This window comes from Xenia sp. Carnegie-2017, unplaced genomic scaffold, assembly GCF_021976095.1.
Source record: "Xenia sp. Carnegie-2017 unplaced genomic scaffold, XeniaSp_v1 HiC_scaffold_21, whole genome shotgun sequence".
In the NCBI taxonomy this organism is placed as follows: Eukaryota; Metazoa; Cnidaria; class Anthozoa; order Malacalcyonacea; family Xeniidae; genus Xenia; species Xenia sp. Carnegie-2017.
The window spans coordinates 4,673,067-4,693,967 of NW_025813484.1; the positions used below are offsets into that span (position 1 = coordinate 4,673,067).

The 20,901-nt window shown below is 36.8% G+C and overlaps 2 protein-coding genes across 4 annotated transcripts; both read left to right on the forward strand.

The window, feature by feature from the left end:
* The first annotated feature begins 931 nt into the window (after nt 1-931).
* LOC124444094 (mannan-binding lectin serine protease 1-like) lies at nt 932-15,635 on the forward strand. 3 transcript variants are annotated; one of them, XM_046994671.1, is made up of 14 exons: nt 932-1,057; nt 3,560-3,721; nt 5,556-5,608; nt 7,027-7,386; nt 8,002-8,127; nt 9,219-9,361; nt 10,147-10,342; nt 10,602-10,775; nt 11,551-11,727; nt 12,391-12,558; nt 12,763-13,006; nt 13,745-14,715; nt 14,791-14,847; nt 15,303-15,635. In XM_046994671.1, exons 2-12 carry the CDS (start codon nt 3,714-3,716, stop codon nt 14,124-14,126), a joined length of 2,031 nt encoding a protein of 676 aa, XP_046850627.1. In that variant the 5' UTR covers nt 932-1,057; nt 3,560-3,713; the 3' UTR covers nt 14,127-14,715; nt 14,791-14,847; nt 15,303-15,635. The 3 variants fall into 3 exon arrangements, with proteins under 3 accessions (XP_046850627.1, XP_046850630.1, XP_046850629.1); XM_046994674.1 differs by having other exon boundaries at nt 14,813-14,847; XM_046994673.1 differs by lacking the exon at nt 14,791-14,847.
* Nucleotides 15,636-19,177: 3,542 nt separating this feature from the next.
* Nucleotides 19,178-20,689, forward strand: LOC124444566 (serine/threonine-protein kinase mos-like). Its single transcript, XM_046995182.1, has 2 exons — nt 19,178-19,624; nt 20,303-20,689. The coding sequence occupies exons 1-2, from the start codon at nt 19,178-19,180 to the stop codon at nt 20,687-20,689; spliced, it is 834 nt and encodes a 277-aa protein (XP_046851138.1).
* Nucleotides 20,690-20,901: the final 212 nt, after the last annotated feature.

The following is a 20,901-nucleotide window of genomic DNA, read 5'->3' on the forward strand; positions in this document are numbered from 1 at the left end:
GACATCGTTACATGTTTGTGGATATAGATCGTCAAGGTTAGTAAAGTCCTGAGAAGGACTGTTTGTGTTAATGTTGACTGACGTTTCGACAACATTAGCGGACTGACTACCGCTAATGACTACCGCAAAGGTTGTCGAAACGTTAGTCAACATCAACACAACGGTCCTTCTCAGGTTGACTCTGAAGATGACTACCACTAAGGTTGTCAAAACGTCTGTCAACATCAACACAAACAGTCCTTCTCAGGACTTTATTAACCTGAAAGATTTACGTCTACGAAAAGCTTCTGCTTCACCCAAAATAATGCGTAAATTCTTTTAATAAAGTAGGCATTCTTTGAACTGCCTACCACGCAGACCATCTTGAACGCTTCAAGAAGAACGAGTACGAAAAATGATCATCGGCTTCGTTCTTGCTCTTCCTGAAGGCTCGAGCAGACAGAGCCCATGACTTTTCTGTAACTAGCTTTTTTCCAATGGTAGAGATTTACATAAACATCGTGAACTGTCGTGAACTGTCGTGATTGAAACCATGTTCTCTCACTCCTACGCCTGGTCCATTACAATTACGGAAGATGGTTGATTTAGCTACTTGATTGTCATCAAATTTTTGCTGTCAGTCGAGAAAGAGTTTGTAGTCTATCTTACACAGTTTCCATTTATTTTCTATTATTAATAGTTGGCTTTTATTATGGTTGATTCTTAGCTTCTCGCAAAACTTTTTCAACCGATAGATTGCCGTCCACGAATTCAATCCAACTCTTCCTCTTCCTGTCCTTCATCGACGTAATCTTTCGTCCGACAACTTGTAATTTCCGCTTTCTTTTTTTCTTTCCCATACCACACAAGTGTCGACAATTTTAGTTGTGTTTTTTTTTTTTGCCACTCCCGTTCGTACATCAACAATTATGTTTTTTCTCTTCGCAGGGTTACTCAGCTTCAACGAAAGTAATCGCTTTTCCTGCAGAAGTATCTTCGCCGTTTAGCTTTGTCACGAAAGCTTTTGTGGGGATGGGGTTGGAATATTTGGTCAGAGTTACTTCAATATAGTATATTGGTATAGCCATTTTATTTTGTCTTTCGTATTAGGTGTGTGAATACTTTAAAAGTCAGGTTGTTTGAATTTTCAAACCTTACGAGAAGTAAATTAGGAAAAACTTGAAAGAGAGACTCGCCCATGCATTTTAACCATCGTTATTTATTTAACTCGACCGGCACCAAGAGATTTTGCACTCTTAAACCCTGGATACAGCACTTTGGCGCATAATTAGTAGTTCTTTGAACAATGAAATGATCTATATAATCGTACTTAATCTGGAGAGACGTTTTAGGCTCTTTATGAAAGGTATTTTCGTCATAATCCATTCTCCGTTTTCCGCATAATCCTCCTATCAAATAGCGTTAATTAGTGAGGAATGAACTTTTTAAACCATCTGCATTGATGTATTATCTCCAGTCGTATTAACAATGACCGTGTCTCTGTTGCAGTCAATATATTGGTAGCGTGAAATTATCTTGATCAGCATTCTAAGAAATACTTTAGTCCACGCCTAGTTTACGACAAAGCAAGATTCATTTGCTTCAGTCTATATATCGCATAGATTACCGCCCAAAAGTCAACAGTATATTACAAGATCGCGGTAGAGATCGTTTATATTAAATTGAAATCAGTCCAAAATAAGAAAATGTGTGTGTTATAACGAATTCAGTGTATAGTGTTAAAACAAAGATGGATATACCTCTAAATACTTTACAGCTTATCCCATAGGCACTATTTTATCAATACGTCATTTTTTATCATTTTCTCCCTAAATGGTGCAACCCCGCATTGCATTTCTACAACCCCAAAGTTGTTCTTACGCTATGAAAGAGCACCCAATCGCAAAGCCAGTTATAAATATTAATAATCTCTTTCACGACCTATGCAAGTTCAGGATTTTTTTTAAAAAAATTATTTAAACCCGTCTAGAATCACCGACGGGCGGAAAGTATTAAGTATTAAATAGTTTTCATCTATGCCTAACTTCAAAACCTGTATTTTAATAAAGGACCGTGCCTTAAACGTTAATTGCGGGGACAGAGTGTTTATTCATATATTCGGTCGTGCCTGACTGATTTCTTTCTCCTCCCCCCTCCTCCAATTAATGTTCTAGCTACGTCCCTGTTCTAATGCCTTAAAAACTCGTTGAATGAAGAGTTTCAGTTACTACAAAATACCTGCGGTCAAGTTAGTTTTCTCTATAAAAATAGCTAATTTTCTATTTCATAGCTGTCAAAATATGCAAACTGTCAAGGAGCTTTTTGTATTCGACGCGTTTGTATGATCTTTTTCTCCGTTGGAATACCTGCACCGAAGGAAGAGGCGCTTGATTTGAATACCTGTCTTTCCCATATGTCTTCCCCAGACCCGCTGTGCAAAAATTACCTCAAAGAGATGCGCACACGAGAGTCATGTGCACGCCATGCCTCTTATTTTTCCATTCTGTCATCAAAAAACATATTGCGTGATGATTACCAAATCATAAGCGGCTTTTTTTTATTGAAAAGCGTTGAAAGCATCGAATCAAATTGTTAGCATCGCGACACTAGCGTCTTGATCTCAGAATTTTGTTTATGCGCGGACAATTATGTGCTCGGCATGCTGTTGCTCCGCATGTGTTTATTTGGTTTGGGCTTGTTCGAAACGAAATCGCGGGATTCGGAACCGCATGTCAGTTCGGCGAGCAGACATGCCTTTCTATGGAAATTATCTTTTTTACGACTTGAGTGGAAAAGGAAGTGATTTTTTATGCGAGCCCTTTTTTTCATATCTGTGATTTTATTCCCCAAAACAAAGTTTAAGACCATCGAAGGAATGTACCACCTTCGCTCGAAGTTTTAATTTTAAGAGGAAAGGTCGCGCTCAATTTCCTGATCACAATAGTAACTTGCCCAGACTTGTAAATTTATGTGACGTAGTATCATGCCTTGCACCGCCTTTTCTTAACCCTTGCTAATCGAAACATAGTCACCGTGTCCTGCTGGTTGTGTCTCGATGAATGTAATGGCCGTCTTATTATGCGTAAGCAACATGCCGCGTTTTCTATCAATGCTTGGTACTTTGCTGTTTACGCAAATATAAAACTAGTCAGTCTGTTTGTAAATGGAAGTAACTTGATTTCTGGGTATCCTGTGCTTTGTCTGTCACACAGTAAGGAGGAGAGGCACTGTGGAAGAATTTTAATTTCACCCCCAAGCCATTTATTTTGTTTAGTACTGCGCAGTGAGAAATTTCGTCAGTTATGAACCTGTGGCGAGATTCGACAGATCTTCATGAGAAACTCTGGCGAATCGATCGCAACCAGTTTTGAATAGTTTAGTCCATTCAATTCGCACAATTTATTACGTAATTTCACTTTACGAATTTTGGAATCACGTAATACATGACTGTCGCACTTAACTTAAAGTGTGTACTTCATGTTGGTGTGACAAGTTTGACTGTTTGACAAAGAGCACCATTAAAAAATGCTCTCATTTTATGCTGTAACTTGATATCTTTTGAAAACATTGTTTTCTATAGGCGTTTCAGCATACTATCAATAGTTTATCATCCGCCCACCCGGATATAAATATGCGCTTGAACAAGTGCGGGAAGACATCGGAGCAGCCTTGGTGAACGGCACGCTATCTATAGACGTGCAACAAAGTCTGTTGTTTACGAATTCAATATTGACATGAGAATGTAAGTGTAGCTGTATCGAAAGTGTGAGTGGCATTTTACAGGACTCTGTAAAGTCCTGATGTTTTATGCATGTAGATTGCTATAGCTTTTGGTAAATACGTTATTGTAAATTGTTATCGTCGAGGAATTAGCTGAATAAGGTATTTAACGTCATATGACCGCGAATTGTCATGTTTACAGCGAATTAATTGAGAACGTCACTGAATTAAATTTTTAAAATTCATTTTTTCATTATTTCGATCTTGGTTTTCCCATCTATGTCTTTTATGAATACCTCTATATCTGTTATAAATATGTGAATAAGAAGTCTTTAGTTGGTAGAGGGCTTTGTAGGATCGACATGCTTGTAACGATCTCTGTGTGTAGTTCTCGCGAACACATTGCGGCAGTAAAAATTTATTTTATTACATAAAGCGATTTGATGAATAAGTTTTTACTATTTTTTTTTGTTTCGTCGTCGACATCATTTATGATGCAATGGTTATAATTTACTGCATGTGCGCTCTGCGAACGATCGAGAACTTTGCCGTCGTTTGAAGAATATATATGCTTTAGACATGAGAAAATATGCTTAACTATGTTCTGAAAAAAGATTTTTGCCAATATTTTTCAAAAATTATCTACTTCAAGTGGTCGGTTACAGGCCAGCACGCGGGAACCGAAAGAACAACGTAAAATAAACAAAACTTTTGGAAAGGTGGAATAAATACACAACAAATTCTTAAAATTCAGCATCATTCCGCTTAGGGTTTGTGCATTTTCCTGCTCGCTGAAATTTTAACGCATTTTTACTGTGCGAACTATGCAATTTTAACGCGAAATCGTGTCGGCATTAGAAAACGCGACAAACCCGGATGTTTATTGACGCTTTGTATATATATATAGCTTGTCTATATGTCTATAGACATGTTGTCAATAACAGTTGTGATTGTATTTATAATTTCTGTCGGCTGATTAGGAACTTTAGGAAACTTTTCAACCAAGTGCGACTGAGGGGCGACGTCTAAACCAATTTACAATGTTGCAAGCAATATTGATTTGATCTGACCATCGAAGTAAAAATATATGAAACGTTGCTTGCAACACAATTGTCTTGTAATCCAATGGAGATAAATTTTTATAAGCCAGATCGACGCGCGTGCTCGCACATGTTTACTGTTTCGCGATGCTTTTTATCGAAATTACTGCTAAATACATCCGGGAGATTGCATTTGTTTCTAATCTAAACTGTCGTTCGTTTATTGTAATTTTGTGTTGACAATTGACCTATTGTTTTTTACTTAGCACTTGTAATATTATGGAAATATTGTCCTCGTTTGAGAAATACAAGTTGCTTTGTGCCAGCAAGCAATGTAAGAAGCTGTTTAATGGAAGATTGCATTCCCCTTGATTGTCGTGACGAGTGTTTTTTGGTTGTTAAGCACGAAATTTTTTTCGATTAAAGAAAATTGCCCCGTAAATAATGTAACCTGATTTGGGAAAAGTAATGAACAAGCTTTTTTCAATTTTTCAATTGAAAAAAAAAACATGGCGACAGATTTCCACGATTGCAATCGAGTGAATTTGAAGAAATACAAACCAATGCAAAGAATAAAAACACAACGGCGAATGCTGTTTTGTTTTGTAAATGTTTGTAGAAGTTGGGCTGCGTAGCGAGGCTTTTCTGAAGAGATATATAAAGCTAATCACTAAAATGAATTAATCGAGACAGTCAGGCGGATGTAGACGGTGTTATATCTCCAAGTATATTATTAGCAACTCAATAAATGCATGAGAAATCTATCTATTACCTACCCTAATTTCGTTTCAAAGCAATCATTCTACTTTTTTTTAGATATTTTGACGTAACATTCCTACTTTGTCTCGGGTTGCTGAAACTTTCATCAGGTATGTTTAAATTATTTTTTACGTCTCAAAAACATGCTGTTTTTAAAACTGATGGCCGTCGTTGAGTGTGTAATGACGAAAGCAAATAAGCAATATAGTGTATACACCCACATTATTTTTAAAAAAAAATAGTTTCGCAAACAGTTTCGGAAATTGAGAAATCAATTGATTTAAATGGATTCAATTCCTGTGAGAACAAAACAAACTAACGGTCTATTTGTCGTCCATTGAGTTCTGTCTTTATGCCTATTTTCCACTAGGCGCAATTTTCCGCGTGCTAAGTAATATTGGCAACCTGATTGGTTGTGAAAAAACTAATAAAAACATCATCTACAAATCTCGTGTTATCAGTTATTACCAATGAACTCCATAATCTGTAATGATTACGGCGTAATGATACATTTGATTGATTTAAAATTACATAACATACAAATGACTAAATGTTTGTAAATGTAGATCGTCCAGGTTGGTATAGTCCTGAGAAGGACTGTTTTTGTTGTTGATGATTGACGTTTCGACACCTTAGCGGTAGTTATCTTCAGAGTCAAATGAGGAATAAACGTCAGGTTGGCCGTATTTGTTATCTGTTTCTTACGTCATTGTATTGTGTGTACAGGAAATGTGCGGGTGTCAATTGTGTATTGTCATTGTGAATTAGTGTGAAGTGAAATGTTTTTAGTTGTGATGTGTGATTTAGGTGTGATGTTTTTAGTTGTAATGTTTGGGTGTCAATTGTGTATTGTCATTGTGAATTAGTGTGAAGTGAAATGTTTTAGTTGTGATGTGTGATTTAGGTGTGATGTTTTTAGTTGTAATGTTTGGGTGTCAATTGTGTATTGTCATTGTGAATTAGTGTGAAGTGTAATGTTTTTAGTTGATCATTTGTTTGTATTGTGAATAAGTCGTTTGTAAGGTGCCGTTAATTGCTGTGATCTGTTCAGGGGGGTTTGTTCCAAGTTGGTATACCAACTTTATAATGTAAGCCGTTGTCTATAGTCAGTACTGTAAGTAATGCATATTGCCGAGTCCCAGTAAATGTTGTGCTTTGTGATTCGGTGATGTTCAGCAATGTAATTAGTTTTGTCTTGCTTCTTAGTAGCTCGTTTGTGTTCAGTAAGTCTTATGTTTAAGTTCCTGCCAGTTTCCCCGATATAGGAGGCGTGGCAGTCGGAGCAGTTTATTTTGTAAACTGCACCTTGTCATTCGTTGGGTTGTTCTTTGTCCTTTATGTTCGTTAGTACTTGTCGTAACGTTGTGATTGGTTTATGTGCGACACGTATGTTGTATGGTCGTAAGATACGCGAGATAGTCTCAGACGTACCTTTGATGTAAGGTATCGTTGCTGATACCCGTTTACGACGATCGTGAAAAAGTGCTATCTTTCTTTCCTCTATACATGCTCTCTTTCTTTATCATAGCTTATTCGTGCGGAAGCCTCCTCTCCGGTATATATGGGAGATTTTATTCGCCTGGCTTTCCTTCAAGTTATCGCGATTATTTGCATTGCACGTGGGAGATACGAGTGAACAAAGGATTTTACGTAAATCTGCGTTTCACCGTGTTCGACATCGAGCACTACACAAACTGCTCTTATGACTATCTCAGTGTTATTGAAAAAGGAATAATCAAAGGCCGATGGTGTGGTTCGAAAACGAAAAACGAAAGCGAGGCAATCACTCGATTAAAATCCGAAGAAAACGTTATTGAAGTTGTATTTCATTCTGATTACTCAAACGAAGAACCTTACAGAGGCTTTCTGGCACACTATTCGGCAATGGGTATGTACACAACATTTATAGATTGTCAGGAAATCCAATAACTATTGTAAAATAACAACGTGTGCTGATTTGTCTATAGCTGAGTTTGCATTAGCTTCAGAGCTAATTGATTTGAGTTCGTTTACTAATTAAAGAGGATTTGCAAATTAAGTATGAATACATGTCATAGGAAAAATAAAAACATTTGTTTTCAATCTATCTGTCTAGCACTATTGTTATTTTATAAAAGAAATACAAGATTTTTTTGTGTTTGCTCTGGCTTATACAAACCTCGTGAAAACTCTTAAGCAGATGCAAAACAATGGTGTAACTTGTGTAACCCTCGACCTTTCGTTGGCTCGGGCTTGCACTGATTGGCTTTCGAGTTCTTCCAATGGTCACCCTGGTTTGCATAAGTCTGCGCAAGCGCAGTGAACATCTTTTATTTTTTAAATGAAAAATGTGCAATGTATCCAAGCACGTTTTTATCAGGCTGATTAAAAATATTCATTCATTTTTTGCTGGTCGATGACTCACGTCGTTTTAATTGTATGAATGCGCTGAAACCACTATTGTCTCAGCAAATTTTGTTCTTAAATTCCATCATCGAAAAGAAGCTTTTTCTCACCGCTTTAGATATAAATGAGTGCGAAGATAACAATGGCAGATGTGATCACTTGTGCCATAACTATCTTGGTGGATACTATTGCTCTTGTCGTTTGCATTATGGTCTCAGAAAGGACAAAAAAACCTGCGGTTATAGTGAGTATTCATATGAACTGCATTTTAATGTGCAGTCTTAAACGTTGTTGGCAGTAGTCTTGAGCCAGCCTCCACCCAGCTTGCCGACCCAGGAACGTAGCCAAACCGCATATTTTGTCCTGTTATTCGAATTTCTCGGTGTTCACTTACAACAAAAATTTCGCTTTCAAACTCAATACAAAAAATAATACTGTTTTGAATTTCATTTCGAAGAACCAAATCTTTGTTTGCTTCGGTCAGCGTTAGTTGGACAAGCTACGTTACTCTTGATAGATAATTTTGTACTGTTTGCGATGTAGAGTACCGAGTACAGTATAGTGAACATACATTAGAGCCACTCTATTGAATTTTTTCATGCTACTCAAATCTTATTACGCATGTCATTAGCTACCATAGTGGCAGCCAGTCAATTGCTTTATTTTAACCAGTAGGAATGATGAAATGGCAAAAGGCATACATTAATGTATTTAAATATGCAGTTACCAGCTGCACACGAAGTGAACCTACTGTATGTTCTCTATGCTGTGGTTCCAAGAATTTGGCGAAAATTAATGAAAAACAGAAGATACCAAGTTACTTTTCATCTAACTTGAAGAGCTCTACATCCATTAGGGCACAATTGATTATGCTCTAACTGTCTTAGAGAATGACTGCCTTCACGAAAAAATTAAGAAACTCCAGCTAGAGTCACTATTCTGGGGTATTCTTTACTAGACACTATGAGATAGCTATAGCGCATGCAAATAATGAAAGCCGATTGGTTGAGTGAAGGTAATGATTCCCTAATTTTGATTTAAAATGATGATCACATGACGTCTACTTGCCCAATGAAACGATGCATCGTAAGTGGGAAATCTTTATCATGACTCATCTTCGCATCATGGCTTAAAACTGTTGAATTCAGTAGTCAAAAGTGGTTGATTTCGGAAACTTTTCGAGCTTGATTTTTTTCTGATATTGATAAAATTTTAACGTTTCTCATCATCTCGAAAAGATTGCACCAATTGCCATCAATATAGTTTAGGGTAAAATCAAATTTTGCATTCGTTTATAAGCCAGTTTTCAACAAACGATTTCTTATTTTGTGTTAGAGTTGTGTCAAAATGTGCACATGCGCAGTATGCAGGGGAGTATATCCAGCCCAGAATATCCAAACGCATATCCGAGTCATTTGAACTGTTCTTGGAGAATCACTGTCCCACAAGGTTATCGCATTGTGCTGCAGTTTCTTCAAGTATGTATGTCAATTTTGCATGTGTATGATCGAAAGGTAGAAAATTACCATGGACCAATTTTCTGGGGGTTGCAAGGGGGTCCGATATTCAAATATCAGATTTCACTCCCCTAATATAATTGTTCAAGAGACATTTTAATTCCCCCGCCTATTTTTAGCAAAAAAATCAGTAGCACAGTTGAACTGAGTCTTTCTGAGCAATGTTTTAAACTCTTTACAATATCTTTGGTGGCTATACTTAACGATAACTGCCCCTAAAATCTAGACCTTTACTTTGTTTTGTGTCACTTCCTTGCCGGCTCAACCCCTCACCCACTTTTTTCATATTTTTTTTCATCACCCCTGTAAAAAAATTTCAGATCCATCCATGAAAAATACTTCAATTTCTGTATTCAATCACTTAAAAAACTAAGGACATCTATGGGAATGTGTAATGATCATGTTCCGAAATTTAGATTGGACAACCGAAACTCCCGGCCTTCCATTGCTACTAAATTCAAGACTCGTCAACGAGCATCTTAATCTGAAATCCCCAAAGGCTCTTAGGGAAGACAGTCTTCATGATTTCTTTTAAAATTACAATCGCTAACAAACCAAATCAGACAGGCAGAGATGAATATATGAATATTCACCCTTCTCCCTCTCCAAATTAGCGTTCTAGTTTCGCACTTGCCATCATTATAACGGTTTTATTGCGCTTTTAACATCATCGAATGAAGTTAGCATTTCAAATCAGAATTTACCTGTTAATTCGATAGTTGATACATGCCCTGCTCTTATTTTAGTTTGAAATTGAAACGCATCCTGATGTCGTGTGTCCTTACGACTATTTGAAGATTTTCGACGGTACAAACTCCGCTCCACTTTGTGGCAACACGCCTCCTCGAAATATTTCCTCTATAAAAAACTCGTTGTCGATCAAATTCGTGACGGACTACTCGTACAATATGGGTGGATTTCTGGCAAAATATTACACCAAAGGTATGTCAAGTTAAAATGGTTTGCATGTTTTTATAAATAAGATCTTCCCAACTAGTGGACGTCATACATGCACACTTTCAAAAAAAATTTTTTTCAACTCGTTTCTGTTGCCACAAAAAAATGGAAAAGTGGAAATTTGCCTGCAATGCGTGGCCATCTTGGCTAACAGAGCGTTTTTTCTTTTGGTTGTTGTTTGATTATTGCATCAAAGCACGTCATCGAAACAAAAAAACTTGATGGGATATTTTCTTTTTTACAGGTGTAAGTTGCCCGCGATTGGTGGCACCCGAAAATGGCGAAATGAGTGCTCTCGGATTCTCGTACAAGGACGAAGCGACATTTTCCTGCCTGGATGGATACATCATGAATGGAACGTCAAGTGTCACGTGTCAAAGTGATGGAGAGTGGGATAGAAAACCTCCATTATGCGAACGTAAGGTTTTAGTTAGATTTTTAATTGTAAATCAAAGACTTGGTGGTTACGAACTTAAATATTGCTGTGAACAGCGTTTTGTCATTGTGAATGACAAGTAAAAACCAAAATAAACATAGCTATAAAACTGAAGGACACAATGAATTTCGGCAGACATCTCCTCAGGTGCCACGTCCGCTTTGATGAAAGCCAAAAATTTACTTCTATTTATGATGAAGCCATGGGAGATGACGTCACACCTAAACGGGTTTGTCACGTGTAAAACAGGGACAATTCAAAGACATAATCTTTTTAATGACAAAGAAAGGGATTAGTAAACTTAAGAAACACGAATTCCTTGACGATAATTCTCAAACTGTCATCTGAGTAAGAGCCAGCACATTGAGTGTTGCTTGAAACATCTCAAAAGATGTTTCCCAATCGCAGAGTTTAATTGTTTGTCGAGAGCGATAATATATGTAATATGTGATTCAGTGCTGTTTGAAATACATATCTGTACTGAATTAAAAAGCTCAAAGCTTAAGTTATGGCTAGTTAGTGTTCAAAAGGCTCTGTGATAAAACGGTTTGTCCTGTGCCTCAACTTTATTAGTTATGTCAACTTCCTGAAAATAACAGTGCAGCCATTTTATGCGTGCCAATTTCAACATTCATGAAAATTTTCGCCATTTTATACGTGCCAACTTCAGCATTAATAAATTTTTCCTATATTTCGATTTATTATGTAGTTGACAATTTATCTTTCAGTTAAATGCGTCTAAAAATTTTTTTCGTAGCGGTCTCTTGTGGCCATCCGAAAACTCCACATCGTGGAAGAGCTATCGTCGAGGGAATAACCTTCGGTCAATCGGTGTCATTTGAATGTGATAAATATTACGAAATTGAAGGAGGAAGCACATTGACTTGTGAGGCTGATGGTCTGTGGTCGAATATTTCACCAAAATGCATCCCAGGTAAAGTTGCTTACTGTAAATGCTCGCTTAAGCTACGCTCTCTGTCAAGCGCTGCACTCACAATCCGGGAAAATTATTTAGCACCGCTCACGGTTAAGCGTCTCGCCTGAGTAACTTTTGTGCGGCGTTCGGAAGAAATATAGAGTTATTAAACTTTGAAGGTCATGACAACAATGTTCTCCACTTATGTGACATTATTTTCATCAAGTTTTACATTATGATATCATAAAAATAGATTTTGTGTACTCGTTATTTTCTTGAGGCAGTAAAAAAAATTTAATAAGCACTGCTCCAAATTAAGTGCCGCTCCCGCATAAACGTCGCATTCAAAATCGGAAAAATGAAATAAGCGCTGCGGCGCCAAAGCGAGCATTTACGGTAGTTGTTTTTTCTTTGAGAAAACTTACAACATAAACCGATATCCTAACTCGCAAAAGCATCATCTCTTTTTTGTCGCTCGTCTGCAATTTAACGTACAAGTTATAAATATGTCTTGAGATCATCATCCTTGTCCGAAAAATGGAACTGTGTTTCGTCAGTTTGCACTTTCCATATTGCTTTATTTATTATAATAAAAGGACTGCGATTTTTAAATTTCAATTTTTAGGGTTTTCAAGCTTCTGTGGTATAATACATCACACTTCTTTTTCAAAAATATTTTAGTGTGTGGAAAGTCGAGTTTGTCGGATGAATCTATCCAGAATTGCTCGGGAAATTTGCTGCACCAACAAGACACTGGCCCCAAGTCCTTGCCTTGGAATGTTTTGATAAAACTTGACGATCAAGAAATTTGCAGCGGATCTCTTTTGAATGAGTTTTGGGTGATTACGGGTAAGTTACAAACTCTTAGTTAATTGATTAATTGATTAATTGATTAATCAATTAGGCGATTAATTATTAATTACTACTATTATTATAATCGAAGTTACTATGATTATAATTTATTATTTATCATTTTAGCTTGTTACTATTTATTATCATTGATTTATTGATATAATTGCTGTTGCTTAGATAAATTTATAAAAATATTTACAGCGGCCCACTGCGTTGTGAAGGAACAACGAGTGTTAAGTCCCTCACGATTCACCGTTTTCCTGGGTCTATATAATCGATCCGAAGATGACAGACATGCGAGAAATGATATACAAGTTGGTCAAATATTTCATCATAGGAATTTCAACCCGACGTCATTTCAAGGCGACCTGGCGCTCTTGCGCCTTAGACGTGCGACGGTTTTCAGTGATTTTATCCAACCCATATGCTTACCTGAGGAAAACGGGTAAGTTTGTGTTAACGGCAAACCTTAACTACCCGCTTGCCGTTAAGGTTTGCCCGTTTGAATTTAGCTTGACGTTTTTGCATTTGTATTTTACAATTCGCTTTGTCCGAACTAAATTTCATGTTTTGTTAAAAGTTTGTCGATAAAAAGATGCATATTCATGTTGTATACCCAAATAAAATATTCATTAAGCCATAAACGTCACTTGGTTGCAGGGACGCCGGAACTTCGATAATTGGGGAGCAAATATTCATATATGCGTGTTTTGCATGATTACTTTCTTTTGAAATCAATTGTTTTTACGAGCTGTGATTATGGATATATGAATATTGTCCCCCCCCAATTATAGATGTTCGGGCGCCCCTGCTTACATGTATTTAAAGTACTAAAAATCCTGCTCTGAATCACTTACCGCAAGAAGGGAGAGAAGGATCTCTTTCCATTTAAATATGAACTGCAAATCCATGATCATTTGACTTTTTGCGGTTTGCCGTCTGCCGTCAACGCGAAACTAAAACTCTTTTAATGAGAAAAAATATGTTTATTTGAAAATACAGTTTCACGATGTCGGTAGCCTGCTCACATTACCTGCGTATTTAGTCCAGGCATGGATTTATCACTGGCGAGTTTAATCCTAGAAACTGTTGTTCTTTGCAAACATTATTCTCGTTCCCAGCGCGTCTTTAGATAATTGTGATGGTTTTGCTATTTTTGAAAATAAAAAATTTCATGTTTTAGGGCACATGTAGTCACAACGCCTGGATCTCGAGGTGTTGTTGCCGGATGGGGAAAATATGCCAATGATTCCTTACCTCATGTATTGAAGGCGGTATGTACCTCATCTGTCTCCACCGAGATTTGCCGCGACGAATTTATGAAGGAGGGTTTTCAAATCACTCACGATATGTTCTGCGCGGGATCTGGATCGGGGCGAAATTACATATGCAAGGGAGATTCAGGTGGAGCGTTTGCCTATAGACACGAAGTGAAGGGTCGTTGGTTCATAGGTGGCTTAGTGTCTTGGGGTAGCTTCAAAGGTTGTGAAAGAGGGAATAACTATAGCGTGTACCTAAATATTGAGCACTATATAAATTGGATACGAAGTAGAATAGTAAGCTAAATATTAGTATTTGCGTATGAGCTGCAGGTTATGCTGGAAAACGTGTATGACATTCGCTAACAAAAGAACACCAAGTCTGGATATCTTGAATTGAACTCAATTGAAAATTCAGCTGGAGGTGTAACTAAGATTTGTACCGCAAAAGAAGCTGGCGTCGTTGCCAGTCCATATAGTCATTTCTGTATTTTGCGAGTGTTTGCTCAATCGTGATTATGCAGACGCTATTATATTTTAAGGATGTCCCGTTTGCACTATTCTGGGCTGCCATAGTACCAGGATAATATTTCTATGTATTAAAAGTCATGTGATAATATTTAGTGTTAATCATTGACAACCATATCTTGATGAGCGCATCCGGCATGGTACAAACCATAGAATAGAGAATATATAGAAGGGCAACTCGCAGGTGAAACGCGTGGCATATTTTCTGTGCGCATGCGTTAGGTCCGCCATTACTCTGGGCAGTAACTTGACGCTGGCGTACTATAAAATGATATTGGAAAAGTGCGATTTTGGGATAATAATCGCCTAAAACGCAAACTGTTTTTGAAGATCATGGAATTTTGTGACAAAACGTGATAGAAATAAGGTGAGAGACCATTATTTAATTGCTGGCAAGTCCGTAAAGGTTTTTTATTGGTAAAAATTACATGTTTCAATGTAGGGTGTTTATTTTACTGCTATAGAGTTGTCAGTATGTTAGGTGAATAGAAGTCCAGAAGTAAAATCTCTTGCGTTTTCGTCCATTCTGAATTATAAATTTCAAAATTTTGAGGTGTTATTATAAATGTATTATTTAAAACACAAACTTGTCAGAGTTTTACTTGTACCAACGCTGTAATATTTCAGGTTGCAACTTGCCAACTTGCTAAACTATAAATCAAGTTAATCAACCAGCTAACCAAGTAATCCAATAATGATTCATGATGGTTGTGTGTGAATTATAACTGATAATAATTTGCAACATTCAGTTTCAAACCATGGAGGGTTTGTTTATCATTTTAAGCATGAGTGAAATGTTAATATGTTAATAGTTGGGCATTTTTAAAACCAAATGTAGTTTTAGTGAGGTATACACTCTGTTTGCCTTATTTATAAATTTTGCCTTGCTGTGATTTGTGCTCTATTAAATTTATTACCAATAGTTATGATTGATTTTCTGATATTTTTTTCTAGTTGTTATTTTGGCATTCAGTTCTCAAGTGAGGATTATGTTGCAAGTGTCTTGTGTTATGTTGGATTAGATTTTAGTGGCTACTTGTTGCAGTAGCATGTTTAACTTTGTTTGTTAAATTCTATTATGTTTTTATTATGATTGGGTGGTTTTTGTAAGGGTGCTCTATTAAACATTGATCACAATTTCTTCAGCTTAATTGTTTAGTATACCAATATTTATAGAGAAATTAGCATTTCTTCTGCACCCCCATCTAGCTCAAGCTAGGAGGGCTGCACACCCCTATCTTATATCCATCTCTGAATAAAGTTGTCATTAAATTTTTTAAATGCAAATATGTGTACTGAGTTGCTGTATTTTATTCTGTATATTCTATTGCATGAAATGCACACATTCTAAATTTAAATTGTTTTGTGTTAAAGATTTTTGTGCACCATGTAAATCTTTAATGACAAAGACATGTTTTTAGCCTTGTAACCATTAAGAAAATATGATATTTATTATATTGCTGTTATTTTGTACATATTTTTCACTTAGAAATGTCTTTATCAAAATAAGTTTCCAATGTTATTCAATTCTCAAAATGCCCAAAGCATTGTATATTGGGTTTGCTGTGAATCTTTCTCACATGTGTGTTTCTACTGCAACTTTTTGATCCGAGATTATAAAGTTGTAAATTTTCCATTTTTGGTACTATTCGTCGCCAGGGAGGCAATAGTGACAACCCCACTCCAACCCAATTTATGCAAGCATTTAGAAAGGTTTTCTTCAGTTCCCTTCTAACCTGTTCATCTGGAAATTGTGACAACGACCTTGATTCTATGCTGGTTGAGTATTCCAAAAATGTTGCAAAGAATAAAGTCAGCCAGAAGAAAACGGTTCAAGTCTTTCCACCTCCGCAACCACAAATTTTAGCAATTGGTCCTACTGACTACAAGGAGCCAAATGTTGTTACTAACATAATGAGGGAAAATGCCATTGCATATGTGTCTGGTTTTCTTCTAATGAAGAGTTTCAAACTCCACTCTTGTCTGAAATGCACCAATGCTCTTTCATCTACAGAACTGGAAGATAGCAGAAAGTTATTCTGCCACTTTAAAGCATTGGATCAAAAGAAATCTGATTTAGGAGGACTACAATCACCATCTTCTCCTTATCTGGAATACATCATCAAACTTGAAGACACATTTATTAAGACGTTTTCTGTCTACACAAAGAGCGAAGGTGTTGGTCGAAGTATATTAGACACCGTCAAGTCCATACCAAAGGAATTTGATTGCTGTACGGAATTCCCATTCGAGTTCTTGCAGAAACTTTTGTAAGAATGCGCATTTATTACGCCATAAAATTTGCGAACCGCATATTCGCAACAACTAAAAAGAAAGACAAAAAGTACATTAAAGTCACACACCTTTGAGGGCTTTGTGCATATAATTTTTTGTCCTTTATAAAACTAAATTGAAAACAAAAGCTTTTTATATCACAATAATATATTTAACATGTAATACATCCAAGTTCATTTAAGTCCTCAGGACTTGTGAACCTCAGAACCTGTTCAAGCTTTCCGAATGAATTTCGCTATAAATATATTAAATAAATGCATTTGTTACATGATATATAACAAATTATCACACAATCACTTTTTGTGCTGTATTGTGCATGTAAGTGGATTTCTGGCTTTGGTAAGCCAACTCACCATTCCTATTAGTTAGAAAATATAATTGATCGGCTGCCACAATGCTAATCACATGCGTAAGATAATACGCGCTATACTCGAGAAGTTTCAATAGATTGGCACTACCGTTGGTTTCTATACTGTGATCGAACCAAGGCTGCACTGGCGTAGCCAGCCCGCTTATTTAGTCGTGCTATATTGATTTTTCTTTGTTCAATCACTGTGAAAACAATACATTTCTAAAGAAATGAATAATGTTAATGACCTAAAATTTACATAGCAGGAGAAAAACTTGGTTGATGTCAAAAAAACAATGGAAAATACTTACCTTGTTTTAGACTCCGTTCACACGATGCCAGTATAGTTTGAAAACGATGCAGAACTCTTACATCTTGTTCATAGGATGCCGGTATGCAAAAGTATGAAACCGTTACGCTGACCGTAGAGTTTCATTACGGTTAGGCGAAACTTTTCCTATGCAAAAAAGGATGGGATAAAATATTCGAAGAAAGTTGTGACGGCGATGTATGGTCAGCAAAAATTGGCAGACTTCAAACAAATATAACTTAAATAAACTGAAAGCCGGCATCAATCCGGAGTAGTGTGAACACAACACCAAAACGGAGCAAAACTCTGACGGTAACTTGTGAACAGTGCGAAACGGTGTGAAACTATACGGGTAGAGTTTCATACCGGCAACGTGTAAACGTAGTCTTCACAGCAAAGTTTCAAAGATACGTAGAAGCGTGATACGCGTATTTTCAAGCGTAAAAAGTACCGCGAGCAATTATTTTATTGTTAATCACTGATTTGGTTTCCTTAAGTAACTTTCAGTTGCCGTGCCTTTAAAAAAGGTAGAAAATTATGGTCTTGGTCGACTGTATATGAACGTATATTATAATGTCAGCAAAACATGAAACAAATGATGAAAAATACCAATGTTTTTATCTCTATTAGTGCTTTCACTAAAAGATTCAATCATTCTAGTCTTTGTTTTCCAACCTTGAGTTATCGTGGCCTACTCAGATTTCTGGTATGGGTGGCTTGCAATCAATCCCCAAGGAGTCAAAGGTAATGGCCATCTTATTTGAAATTTGAGTTGTTAGTGAGAAAACTCCTTTGTTGAACTCAACCAACATGGCGGCCGTGACGTAACACGCAATCCACCATAGAGATTATAAATAATAATTTTAGATTATAAATAATAATAGTTTTGATTATAATCTCTATGTAATCCACCGTCACGGCTGCGATGTTGGTTGAATATAACAAGAAAATTTTTTCGTTTACAATTCAAATTTCAACTAACATGGTTCTGACTCCTTGGGGAATGTAATGCTTATAATAACAAGGTCACCAGGAATCTTGCATGCCATGAATGAATAAATAGTATAACGTCAATCAGTTTTCTATTCATGTTTCTGCAGAGTGCAATCAATTTAACTACATAATGGCCCTTACTACTTAATGTGTTTACTAAGTTTGGTTCCAAACTAAGCAAGCAATCATTAAAATGTGGGATTGATTTCTGCATCATTCGAAAGGAGAAAATAAAGATAATCCATTTTTTTAGACCTAGTAACATCGCGAGTAAAACGGGTCTTGTCGTTTTTGCTCAATTTACTCGGTTAAACCAGGCATAAGCTTTTGCTTTTTTGAAGACTAAAGCTTGCTTTCCACTAGCAATGTATCGCAACGTATCGTAGCAAAACGTAAGAGGGCGCATGCGTGCTTATGAATTTGATGGTCAATAAGCGCAAGCACGCATGCGCCATGCTACGTTTTGCTACGATACGTTACGATACGTGGCTAGTGGAAAACAGGCTTAAAGTAGAAGCAAAGAAACGCCCAGAAACTTTGCTAATTACGTAAGTGTAAGACTTATTTTCCAAGCTTATTTGAATTGGTTTCGATAAGTCCCAAGAGAATATTCTTCCTTTATGATCAAATGCAACGAAAACTTCATTTTTTGATTTGAATATTCAAAGAAAGGTGGAATGTATTTTCCGTTTAACATAGGTCGGTTTAATGCGCATTTTAGCTTCAACTTTTAAAGAAGCCACTGCAGTGTGTCGTTTGTGTTCGTGACTGTGTCCGTCTACGTACTGTTGATTTTATCCCTTTATTTTACACTAACTCTGGTGTAACTTTTAATCTCAATGCTTGAATTGTCCATATATCTCGTAAACTGTTATATACAAGATGCCAGAAGTTGGATACGGGCGTTTAGACGATTTAGTAATCGGGCATATTTTAGGCTCGGGCGGCTTTGGAACCGTATACAAAGCTTCATACAAGGGTGAAACAGTTGCTTTAAAGCAGTTGCACACGAACACAAAGAACAAAAAGGCGGCAATGCAAAGTTTTCGTTCAGAAACTCGCCCTGAAGTGTTGAAGTTTAACCATCCAAATATTGTGCGTACGCTGTATGTCTCCCATGCGGCAACCATTGAAGATTCTCCGTTTTTGGTAATGGAATACATCGAAAATAAAACCTTGCAACACATGCTCGACGACTCCGAAGAGATTATCAACGATGCTCGACGAATATCTATGGCTTTAGAAATAGTAAGCGCTTTAGCTTATATACATCAACAAAACATCGCCCATTTGGATTTAAAACCAGTGAACGTACTCGTCACAAAAAAGGTGATAATGAAATTCTTACGGTATATACTACTTTAACGGCTGTCATTCACTGGGCTCAATGCATGTGATATATATTATTATTTACCGGGGTGTGAGGTCGGTACTGAAAAAATATTTTCACGAGGTTTCAGAAGCGGCCTGAGGATGAAGGCCGAGAGAAAAAATTTTTTTAGTATGGACCTACCATAATGTATTTATTTTTTTGACAAAGAAGCAATTTACGTTGTAAAATGGTCGATGTGGCTTTTTGAGACTGACTTCAAATTGATTTCTAGAAACATTACTTCGTCTGGATAGTAGCTAGCATTCACTCTCGCTACGATAACTACTATCTCAATACATTTTGCTTTCTCCTAAAACAATTAAAATGGCTTTTAAAACAATTTTAAAAATCTCAAGGCAATTCTTATAACGACTTAAAAAAATATTTTTTGTCATTGTATTTCTATGAAATGAAAAATGAAATACTATAACAGAATATGTAGTTGGGTCAAATTACCATACGGCAAAAGTCACAAAAATAAACATGCCTTAATTCCTGTGTACGCTCGAAGCTTGGAGTAACAACAGTGGCGGGAGAATCTCCCCACCATAATGCGAGGAAAAGTGTAAGAGCTTAGTGATAGCGTATACAGTAAATAGAGATTTGTGCATGAAAATTTTTCACAATTGCTTCAGAATATTTGCAAATTGGGTGATTTTGGTTGCTGTGAAGTGGTGGAAGATACTCCAGTTAGTCCAACGAGATCTTATCTGACTGGCACTTTTGCGTACCGAGCTCCGGAGCTTCTGCGAGGCCAATCCGCCAGTTGCAAGGCTGATATTTACTCTTTTGCCATTTGTCTGTGGCAGTTTTGGACGCGCGATATCCCGTACAGAGGCAAGAATCAACATGTCGTCATTTTTGGTGTCGTGTCGAAGGGACTGAGACCCAAACTTAGTGCGGACAACATGCCTGATAATAAATACCACGAACTTATGACGAAATGCTGGAGTGTGCAGCCTGGGAATAGGCCTTCATCCAAAGACCTTCTTGACGTGCTGACCAGTTGGAATGCTAAATAATAAAACCAGGCTAAGGTGAGAATGTCAGAGTGAATTTTTTGTCGTTAGTCAATTGTAGAATGCACCGAGTATATAAGTGACATACCGTATTCCCACTATTTAGCTACCAGCTCTCATTTTACCCTCATTTTGTAATTTTTTGCACAGACTTATGCAAACCGAGGGGGCCTTTTCACAACGTCTCCGAAGTTTTCATACAAAAGCATCTTTTA

Coding starts and splice junctions, on each gene's coding strand:
- LOC124444566 (XM_046995182.1), top strand. CDS start 19,178: ATGCCAGAAGTTGGATACGGGCGTTTAGACGATTTAGTAATCGGGCAT. Junction 19,625..20,302: donor ACGTACTCGTCACAAAAAAG/GTGATAATGAAA, acceptor CAATTGCTTCAG/AATATTTGCAAATTGGGTGA.
- LOC124444094 (XM_046994671.1), top strand. Junction 7,387..8,001: donor GGCACACTATTCGGCAATGG/GTATGTACACAA, acceptor TCACCGCTTTAG/ATATAAATGAGTGCGAAGAT. Junction 10,776..11,550: donor AAAACCTCCATTATGCGAAC/GTAAGGTTTTAG, acceptor TTTTTTTCGTAG/CGGTCTCTTGTGGCCATCCG.